The 11,144-nt window shown below is 38.3% G+C and overlaps 1 protein-coding gene across 2 annotated transcripts; it reads right to left on the reverse strand.

Moving 5' to 3' along the window:
• Window positions 1-1,383: 1,383 nt before the first annotated feature.
• MFAP3L (microfibril associated protein 3 like) lies at window positions 1,384-10,480 on the reverse strand. 2 transcript variants are annotated; one of them, XM_042015065.1, is made up of 3 exons: window positions 10,060-10,480; window positions 6,494-6,556; window positions 1,384-6,376 (listed from the first exon to the last, which is right to left on the reverse strand). In XM_042015065.1, exons 1-3 carry the CDS (start codon window positions 10,340-10,342, stop codon window positions 5,694-5,696), a joined length of 1,029 nt encoding a protein of 342 aa, XP_041870999.1. In that variant the 5' UTR covers window positions 10,343-10,480; the 3' UTR covers window positions 1,384-5,693. The 2 variants fall into 2 exon arrangements, with proteins under 2 accessions (XP_041870999.1, XP_041870998.1); XM_042015064.1 differs by having other exon boundaries at window positions 1,384-6,556.
• Between the last annotated feature and the right edge of the window lie 664 nt (window positions 10,481-11,144).

The following is an 11,144-nucleotide window of genomic DNA, read 5'->3' on the forward strand; positions in this document are numbered from 1 at the left end:
GCTATTAAGTATCCATTTCTGTGGGAAAGTGATGGTGTGGCACTGCAAATATCTGGGGTACCAGCTCTGAGCTGTGCACCAGCTTTCCCTGGTTCCAGTCTTAGAGAGCACTGTCCTCACCTTTGTCCCTGTGGACACAGTACCCACCAACAGCTTTTAGTTTTGGAGTGCCTTTGTAGTACTGATGTACGGCAGTCTCTTCCAAATGATAAACATCTTATCATTGCAGTAAGTACCGGGACTGGCAGCAGTCTGTTTCAGCATGTTCAGGTGTGTAGCTCACTGGGACCAACTGTTTGGTGGCACTCTGCCTTCATGAAAAGTGTTCCAACAAACCTGTTGGAGGAGTTCAGCATGCTGGAAGGGAGCATCCTGAAAAGGTGTGTTCTATATAAAAAAGCCCAGGCATAGTGTATCAAACTGTTCCAGTTGCAAGACAGGGTCCCATTCTAAGACAATAAAATAGCATATGGCTCTGACCTTGTGTTCCATTTTTGTAATCAGCTTGCAACTGATCTACTTTTCATTGATATTTGTAAATAATTTGTGTCCCTCTCAGTTTATCTCAGCTAAAACTGGTGAATAAAAATGCTTCTGAAAATATTTGTCAAACTTAGAACACTCTTTTGAACAGCAGTGTTAAAACATGAAGTAGTTATAATTTTTCTGTTACGGGCTATGTTTTTCAGCCTAGAATAGGCAGCTGGCAAGAGCAAATCTTTCATGTGTGAAAGGGCAATTCCCTCCCTCCCCAGTCCATCAATGACTGACTTTGGTTACTAGCTGTGTAGCACCAGCAGAGCCAGGACAAGGTATTAGAGTGTCTGCTTCAACTGAGTCCTGCTGAAGACTGTTAGGGAGTGAAACAGCCCAACTGCTGTGGGACAGGAAACTCATTTCACCTCATCCTTTTAGGGTGGGTGAAGAAATGGGTGCAGGTGTGGCAACCCACACTTCTCTTTTGTCTTGGTAGTAGGGTGCCTCTGGGAGAACAGATGTTGATTTCATTGGCCCCAAGTCTAAAAACAGCAGCAAGACTTTTTGCAATGCTCAGAGACACAGCTCAGAAAGGACACAGCAGGCAAAAAAGTCCTTTGGATTACACATGGAAGTGCTGCCATGATTCTAAAGGACACTACATACATGTGCAATCTAAGCTATTGGTAACAACAGTAATTCTATATTCTGAAAATGACATCAGCTCCCTTTCAGAACTTTATTAAAACTTCCTTTCCAGGCAAATAACTGTTTCTCCTGATTAAATTTCTGGAATTTTAGCTGATGCACAATGAGAGATATAATTTACTTCCATTTGAAGTGGAGACATGGCATACACTTACTAGGAAATCATCATCTTGTTGAATGTGTACAAACTCAGCAAAATTATGTGCAAATTCTTTATTGAAACAATGATCAATGTACAAGCTACATCACATTTCATTTTGCCACTTCAGCATGAACTGGTCTCTTTGTGGTTTACGGCTGTGAGCTATAAAATCATAACAGTTATTTAAATCAAAGTACAGTAACTGCTTCTCAAAAGAACACATTCATATTTGTCTTACATTTCTTGTAAAATCAAAAAGGATTTCATAATAAATGAAATATAACTTATGATACTTTAGTGCAAGCACTTCCTTTGCATCTAAGAAGCTTTCAGTTGTCCCACTAAATATGGCATACTTAAGAGGCCAACTCTTAAAATTGCATGCTGCCAAGATATCCCATTTGAAAATTCAACACTGTTAACACTTTCTAGAATTAGTTAATCTGACCAAACTGAAAGTCAGAAAGCCCTGGTTATATGTTACAGTACTTTTGTTAAAAGGTAACTGCAAATCAAGGAACTGACACAGTATGTACATTAGAATAAAACAGGCACTGATTAAAAAAAAATCAACATCTGCCCGTATATGCCATTTTGCAAGTTTTATGATTATACAGTAATTTTTTAAGCACAGGAGCATACTTCTGTGCCTTACCAAGTACCAATAAACCTGCACAAAATGCTGGTCTATGGGTTCTTTTAAATTTTTTGTGTGACAGACAAAAAATAACTGAAGGGTAGGTTTCATCACAAATATTCTCAAATCAGAGAACAAACAAGGATCAGCAGTAAACAAATGCTGCTCAAAAAGAAAATGTTGAGAAAATAGATAGTGAGTACTATGTTTAAATGGTCTGATTAATGTGGTCTTACATTTACAGAAAAAAAGAATAGTAAGTGTAAAATTCAAATCCAACACTGATTTCTTCTGCTGCAGAAATCTAGTCATCTTTCATGAAGTTTTGGCAAAAATGTTTGAAAATGGTGTAAATATATTGTGCAAATCTCTTTTCTTTATTAAGCCTGGCTTGGTGTTCCTTTGCTTTTAGAATGCAATTTCAGTTGGACTGGATTTTCCAGATTCTGAGTGTTTTAAGAACCATTAGTGTTTGGTGGTACAATAAATAGAAAAATGTAACGAAAGGTGTGCATAGTCCAACGATGGGAACAGATTAACGTCCCTGAAGTGCTTAAGGTGCATGAAAATACATAACAATGCAAACATTAATGTTTTCTTAGAGCCATTATTAATTTTGTATTTGTTAATTGTGTTCTTGGACCATTTGCTAAGAAATACTGCAAGACACAATTGCATACTTTATAATAGCACATCCAGAAAGTTTGGAACAGGAAAGACAAGTTTGGGTCTTATTTCCCATCTGTCTTCCACAAAGGAAGTTCCTGAAAGTGTATAAAAAGCTTTAGGCTTAGAAGTGTCATATAATGGATGCATAAGATACTGAGCAGCATACACAAAACCACAAAAAACCACATAAACCAGAACCATTGGTTCGGTATAAAATCTGTATTTTCTTCAGCTACATTGCTGTTCAGTTTTATTCTGATAATAACACAAAGCTAAATGTTCAGACTGGTTGGAGCAGTCTGTGAACTCTCGGCTCTGAGTGACTCCAGCTCTAGAAAATTCAGGGTTCCCTCTGACCTTGCAACAGCAGGAATATAGCACTCCATGTACTGCATGTATCTATTCCAAGTGCCTGTTGCTTATATGTGGTTTGCACTGTGCGTTTGTGTGTACTTCAAACGTGCCCTTCGTGGGCAACCTCTGGGGAAAAACATCATCTGTATCTTCAAGGAAGTTTACACAGTGATACTGAAGAAATCCATGGGGATTGTTTGCTCTCAAATGTTTCTCAATAAATAAATAATAAAGAGGCTGGAGGACAGCCTGAGAGAAGCGTCAGGGTCAGAACACCTTAGAAATACATGAAGGCGTCTGATCTCTATTGTAAAAACTTCATAGTTAAAAAAAATTAAAATTAAAATACTGTAGTTTAATAAATACTTTTATAACTTTAAAAAAAATTAAAGTGTAATTTAAAAGTTATTTTTATGCTTTCAAGGAGAACATCCTTGCTTATCTGTGCAATCTTAGTTGGGCACCAGGTAGGTAACTTCAGAATGCATGGGCATTGTTTGTAAATGCTGGACAGGCAGAAACATCAACATGCCTCTTCTCAGGAGGTTACAGTGAATTAAAGGAGTTTAGTGCAAGTTTCTTCTTTTGTTTCTGCCCTTGTCCTTTTTGTATGAGAAGCAAATTAACTAACTTGAAAAACTGATGTGAAAACTAAACAGAAATGTCCTTTGGATTCATACAAGAAGTTAACAGTTTGCATCAATACTATTGTCAATCACACTGGTCAGAAGTGAGGTTCTTTATGGTATTCTCCTAATCTAACTTCAGTTCTACGTTTGTATTGCTTTGCTGGAACTCAAATATTTCCAGTCACGTTCCTAAAGGGACTTTGCCCTTGCATGTTTCCTTTTGGGCATGTGCAAATGCATTTTGTATAGAAGCCTGCCACTAGTGAGCACAAAAAACCATGAGACATCTGAATGCTGCCATTTCTCACAAGTTGGTTGTCAGATCTGAAGGCCATTATTAAATTTTTTTAACAACCACAGAAAGCTAAATATGGAGCCTTCTCTGCATCACCTATGTAAGTCATGGGGTATTCCTGTATTACACTGCTAGTGAGGCTCTGCACTTTAACATGAGGAAGTTGGCGTAAGACCTCAGTTCATTATCAAAGGTTCTTTTATGTACCTGCAACATTGACTTTGTCTGGTCTTGATTACCTGTGCAGTTAATATAACTGATTGCCTCCAACAGACACCTTATGGAGATGTGACTGCTTCATTAAAATGTCCAGAGAGCCATCCATGCATCATCTCCCCACAGACCTAAGAGACTTCTTTTTCTACAAAATACTTGATTCCAGATTTATTTTAAGTATCTATACTTACACTAGAATCCTTCTTAAAAACTATAAAGTGATAGTTTGTTCATTAGTTCCAAACTAAATGTGTAAAGTAATTAAGTAATATGCTATTAACCCTATACAAACTCCTTCTAAGTGCTTTCTTTCCAGACTCACAGAGAAGATACTTTTTATTGTCTATTTGCAAGAGAAATTACCACTTCCCTTCCACTCCTGGCATTTCCTGGCAGAAATGTTGATCCTTTTTAACGCCACAATTGCTGTGATCATTAAAGCTTTACTGGGGTAGAGTCAAATGTACTCAAGCAGTGAACATTCTACACATAGGAGGTTCCCAAAATATCAACACAATTATATCGCATTAACAGTTTGTGTGACTGTCTTTGTAATTTTATAGGACACTTGATCATATATTTTTTTCCAGTTTGGATACAACACTCTCAAACTGATGCTTATATATGAATTTAGGCTTGATCTTCAGAATATATGAATTTGCTCAAAATTAAGAAGCCAAATAAAAGGGTATTTTGCCATTTCAGCCTTGTCATCAACTGGCATTTGCAGGACTGTTACGGAACGTGCATACCTTCTCGTAAGGTAGTACATAGTTACTGCTTCCAAATTACTTCAAAACAAGACATCTTGCATATTTGCAGCTGTTTGCCATATAAACTTCTGGCAACATAGAAAATGTTAAAAAAAACTCCTGCAGAGCTGTTGGACTGCAACTTTCTGTAAGATATTTGTGGGCTTTCCCATCTGTAATATACACCTCAAACTTGTTTCTCCATGCAAAGCAAACAATTGTTGGCATCTTCATTCCATGAAAAAGGGAAAACTATTTCCCATGTGGCTAAGCAGTGTGGTCTCAAATGAAATGGAAACATTTTAACTTTCTTTAATAGCCCTCTAAATCACAATGCAGCTGAGCAAACAGGCTTTGTAAATGGGATCTATTAGGATTTTATTTGGCTACTGGAGTGCTGCCTCTTGGGCAATATTTCAAATTCACAAGTTAATATTTGCAAAAATGCAATAGATGGAAATAACGAGAGTGAAGGAGAAAAATAGAAACCAGTTTTATGTTTAGTAAGTTCAAGTGTCCTACATCAAAGACTACCGGTGACTAGGAGGCCACTACAGGTGACTCCGACCTAGAAAATGCTGAGGTAAATGTTTCTTGGAAATATTCCTAATCAAAAAGAGCAATTAATATTAATGTAATAGCAATTACTCTGCCATACATCATGGTAAACTAAACTGAGAAGAAAGTGCCAAATAATCCACTTACATGCTTTTGCTATGATAGTCTCCAGGTAAGGCTTAGCGGCAAGTACAATATGTATTTTTAAAAGAGCTCCACCTGATTTTCCTGCTATGCATAGATTCAGGAGTAACTATCATACATGGCTTTCATATATAACGCATGTATTTTTGTCATTTGCCAATGCTGGGTCATCAGAACTGAGTTCAGCAGAAGGCTCAGGAGGGGGCTCTGCAGGAAGTGCTGGTGTTTGAGGAGGGTCTTCTTCCTTGGTGTCCAACTGCATGCTTTCCTGTGACTGACCATCTATGCAGTCCTTTTTGGACAATGGGTGAACTGACACTTTTATTGCAATCTGTTGAGGTGGCTCATGCAGTGACGATGCATCTGAGTCAGCTGTGGGAGATTCACTGCGCGTCAAAGCATTTGGGATCATATAAAGCTCATCTGTTTCAGTGGTTTCCTGGCCTTCTGCTGTCTGCCGTACAAAATTCTGTCCTTGCTCCTCCAGACCGACAACCTCCATAATTTCTTCCATTATAGTCCTGCAGTTCATGATGAGAGGTGGCAAAGGTACACTCCGAGCAAGCTCTTCAATATAGCGAGCGAATTCCATGGTCTTGAACTGGGTTACTTTGGCAAGCTCAAGCGTTTTGGCTGATGTGATAATTGGGATACGCTTTGCAATCTCAAAGGCCTTCTGAAGTTTCTCTGCCCCTTCTGTTCTGAAGAATTCATTGATTGCTTTCTCGGTTTTCTTCAGATGACTGCTCATCATACATAAGCGAGTAATGTTCAGTATCATAACAATGGTAAAAGCTACAAGACAGACAATCATGTAATAGATTCCCATATCTCCAGAGGTAAAAACAACCCTCAGCGTCACAGTATTGTTAACACTGCCGTACATATTAGATGCAACACACGTGTATTTACCTCTGTCTTCAAATGACACGCGGGTAATGTTTAGTAGCCCATTGTCAAGAAACCACCATTTTCCTGTTGGAGAGGAAACAGAGTAACTTAGAAGTATTTTGTCACATGATCAGCATAGTCTTAAACATCAGCTTTGTCAAACTGGCTTCAGGTTTTGGAAGAAGGAAGTAATGCTCACAAGAAGACAAAGAATTTACCGTCATAAAGGCCTGAGATCCTAGCTGTGTTACTATCAAATTCCTGACATCAACTGTGGATAGTCAGAGCATGCCCTAAAACAGTCTCATAAAAAATACTAATATGCATGACATATATCTCAATCTTGTGGTCAGTTAAGTTAGAAAGATAGGACTACTTACCCCAGAGAGCCTCCCAAACACAGGTCACACTTCCTCAAAGAACAGGATCGATGGGATTGTGCAGCAGAAAAACCTACTAAACCCTCCTTGTTTTGTTCCCTGACAATGAATGCATTTGCGTACAACTCGGTTATTTTTGGTGTTTCGTTACAGTATCTCATATAATTCTGTTAATGTAAACTTTAAAAACCCTAACATTTCAGATACCATATACTACACTGCCTGCCCTCTGAGGTGTTGAGAAACTGATTTTGAAGTATGATATTAAAGAGAGGGAAGTAGGATAGGAGGAGTAAGAAAGATGGGAAGGAGAAGAGCCATGACAGGGAACACCTTGTGTTTGTCACGTCTACAAACTATGACAGAACTTGTTTTACCTTTAAAAGTAAATTCTGTCAATGTAATATAATTGATAACTTTGTCCGCTGCATGGACATATACATTTCACGTACATGAACACTTCATATTCTTTGAACCTAGCACAGCAGAACAGTTTAGGTATAAAACTGCATTTAAAACAACATGTTAAAAAGCCATCACTCCTGTCACTGCTAAAATGATTCAAGATTCACCTAGTTACTGTATTTGCCACTATATACTGGTAATGAATGAAGATTTTTAGTTCTTCAAGTGAACTTCATTTTTATTCAAATACCACTACACTATTTAAGAGCTGAGGACGTATATTTTTTCTTCATTTGGTGTGACATGACTTCTTAAATTGCAACTTTTCTATAAAAAACATAAGTCAAATCCAACAGGAAAGCCTGGTGTCAATTCTTTCCTTTGTGTAAACCCACTCCTGGAAGTGTTCACACAGTAGAGAACAGCCAGAAAGTGGAGTGTCTCTGTGCCTTCTGAACACTTCCTCCAGGGAGATATCCTACAGAAGATTTCCTTTTGAAGCAGTAACAAAGGCTGATATAAGCCAACAAGATCAGCTAGTACATACTACTGCTCAGAGGAAGACTCAACTGTTTTCAATCTCTGTAACACAATCCCAAGCCATTCCAGACAGGTATTTGCTGAATGTAGTGCTGGAATTTCAATAACCTTCCACAGAAAGGAATGTCAGGTGTTCACCTGTCTTTACCATCAAAGAAGTTTTTTTTTCCTTAAACTTAACCTAACCAGCTGCTATTTAAGTCTATTAAGGCAGCTGAAAAAGACACAGAACCTGTGATCAGAGAATTAAACCTGTGAAAAATGCCTGTGCAGTTGTGTAAATCACAAGGCAGGATTGCAGTCCTGCCACAGATTGGTGTGGATAGTCAGAGCTTTTACATGGGCTTTTACAATGTTCAAAGTTTTTCTAATTAAACATGGCTTACCCAAATTTTTTACATTATCCCCAGTAGAAGCCTGTGTAGAAAGTATTCCCACAAGATCCCTGCCTCAGTTCATGTGTACAGACGTGCTCTTAATTACATCTTTTTATCCTCTTACTTAGAAGTTTTAACTTAACTAAACCACTATTTTTTACCCTAGCATAATTCTTGAAAACACCTGAATCATTTTGCTTGAAATTAAAAAATGCAGAATAAATAAAAGCTCAGTTTAAATCAGACCTTCACATAAAAAAAAATCACCCCAATCTGCTAAAGTTAGGCAAATTCAGAAGAAAACTCCTTTACAGAGGAAACATTAGCATCTGTAACAGATGACACTACATCCTCCACCTCCAGCATAATGAAAAATACAGAGTATTCACTGCTCAGTACTTCTTCGAATTGCAATGCTGGTCCTTTTTGCAAAGTAGGTTTCTATTAATTGTGAAATAACAAGACACCTTGTGATGTAACCTGGCTCCAGCTCTTATAAATGGCATAACGGCATTGAACTGTGACTCAGTTACTGGGTCTATGCCAGTGGATCCTGACAGCCATATTAAGCCAAATAAGAAAACAATGACTAGAGAAGGTATCATTGCTGGGTTTTGATAACAATTCAATGCCATACTTAACATCACAAAGAAAGGTCTCAAGCTAGGAAACATTTCTTACAGAAAGACAGTTTCTTAAAGGAGGTATTGCACTGTTGAAATTCTAAGTTAAAGTGATGTTGTTTTAATACTACATCTGCAATTTTTACTGATTTGGTCAAAGTTTTCGCTCACCTACCTAAATGTCTGTTTTAGCCAGCTCTCTCAGCTGACTACACAAAGACCTAAATTTAGATGCCTAACTAGAGGGGAAATTTTCTGTTAGTGAACCTTAGCAAAACACTCCAGCATACTAATTGCTGTATGTTGCCACAACCACACAAATCATGTTCGAAAGTCTGCTTAGTAGCTCAAGTAGGTCCTTTCTCTAGCTTTACATGCTGTAATGTAAAACATAACCAGTTATGCAGTAAGCTCTTACAGATACACACTGCTCTTCCACATCAAGCTGGGTCAATCGTTACTCCTGTCACAGCAGAGTTCTCTGTCAGGTCAGCCATTAGTTAGGCACGCTATCTTACAACTAAGAGTTTATTTCATCATGCTGTGAACAAAGCAGTCACTATGGAAGGATTACATGAGAAAAACACCTTTCATATACCCACACTCCGCTCAAACACTCCTTAGAAGTATAACTAGGATTATCGCCCAAACCTTCCATTTAAGGAAAATCAGCCCACATGTAATTAAGGTCTCTGGCAAATGGCACTGAAGAGTCTTAACTAAAGCCAGGAAGGCTCAAATTTGGCCTGTCCTTCTGACTGCTGCCCTATATAGGTTTTGCACTTGGTTGTTCAGGGCACCTCCTGCTTCTCACACTGCCATGGCATTGCACATAAAGACAGAAGGCTTATCAGGGAGTTAGCTGTGTTGAGTTCACGCCAACAAACTATTCTCATATGTCATGAGAATCTTCCTTTGTGCTGGGAAACAGCTTTTTAATCTTTTTTTGGTGCCAGAGAAGAACAAAGGAGGACAGAATGAGAAACAGGAACAAACCCGAAGTCTTCCAATGAAAATAAGCCTGTCTACACCTTCTTTTAACTGCTTCAGCTTCTTGCTACGTGTTGCTATAAATAACACATAAAAAGTTACTGTTTTCTTCCAAGGTGCACATAAAAAATTTGTAACTGCCACCAGGCTTTCATTTATTTTCACACAGGAAAATACCACAGCCAGGCCATTAAATTCAGGTTATTTGTCAACTTGCTGAAATCAGAAGTGTCTCTGGACAGGCTACATCAGTGCTATCACTAAGATCTTACCTTTACTCTCCTCCTCTTGGAGCAGGCGGCCATTGGAATTGTACCATCTGTAATGTGGACTGGGACTTCCTTGGACATTGCAGTCGATCAAGGCACTTCTGCCCTCCTTGACTATGATGTGGTCGATGCGGGAGATCACCACAGGCGCAGCCCCTGTGTGTGTGTCAGTGCGGTTGAAAGTGCTGTTACTGACATCCTCAGCAGTGGTCAAAGCTGCTAATAAGATGACAAGGCGTGTGGTAGGCAGAAAGTACAAAAAGTGGTGGCTGTTCAGTATGTCCATTTTCCTTCAGTGGGGTACACGACTGGCTGGGAACTGGTTCTGTTGAATGCGGTCCTTGAGTTGAGCAGGTCACAGAAGAGTTCTACTTTGATCTGTGCAATTTTATGCTTAAAATATCCTATAAAATAAATAAATAAGTAGAGTGAGATGGCATATATAAACAATCCATTAGATGTGCTCTTTTAAAATAGTGACACATCCATTAATGCATTTCACAATCATCAGTGCAGTGTCTTGTCTGAATGCTAATGTTATCACAGTCCTTATCCTTACTGGAAAAAGATGCATACATTTTCCTGACAATGGTGTTGTTCAGAGTGACAGGCATAGCAGAAGGCTTTTATCACCTAGACACTTAGCAGGTACAGTTTTATGCCAAAAGTTAAACAGATTTTTTTTTCTTTTTTTTTTAAATTTTTCTTAAACATTTGCAAAATCAACAGGAAAAACAGACAGCATGTTAAAAACTGTCACTACCAGTTTGGTGCTGCAACTCTACCACGTGCATGGTGAAACACAGTGTAAGAAAGAACAATTCCAGGATGGGTTTTTGGATATAATGTCGGAATCCTTGATATACACAATTTTTCCCAAACACATACAGCAAAACATCTCAGACCATTCACTTTTCTTCAGCTACTGCTGTCTGAGATAAAACATGGAAGAATATTCTTAAAAGAGGGTATTACATGCTTGATAAAGTAATTTCAGTGTTGTTATTTTTAGAGCAGATTTGTAAAGAAGAGTACTTGCTAGTGACATAATTATTGTTAATGTTCCTTTGAGATACAAATGAAGGTAG

Source organism: Corvus kubaryi, unplaced genomic scaffold (genome assembly GCF_017639235.1).
Source record: "Corvus kubaryi isolate FWS band 111438036 unplaced genomic scaffold, C.kubaryi_AGA036_p1.0 split3-131, whole genome shotgun sequence".
NCBI lineage: Eukaryota > Metazoa > Chordata > Aves > Passeriformes > Corvidae > Corvus > Corvus kubaryi.

What these genes read in the sequence shown, in the direction of transcription:
- MFAP3L (XM_042015064.1), bottom strand. Translation starts at nt 10,342, where the DNA reads ATGGACATACTGAACAGCCACCACTTTTTGTACTTTCTGCCTACCACA. An exon ending in CCAAGAGGAGGAGAGTAAAG is followed by an intron (nt 6,557 to 10,059) that starts GTAAGATCTTAG and finishes CCTCTCCAACAG; the next exon opens with GAAAATGGTGGTTTCTTGAC.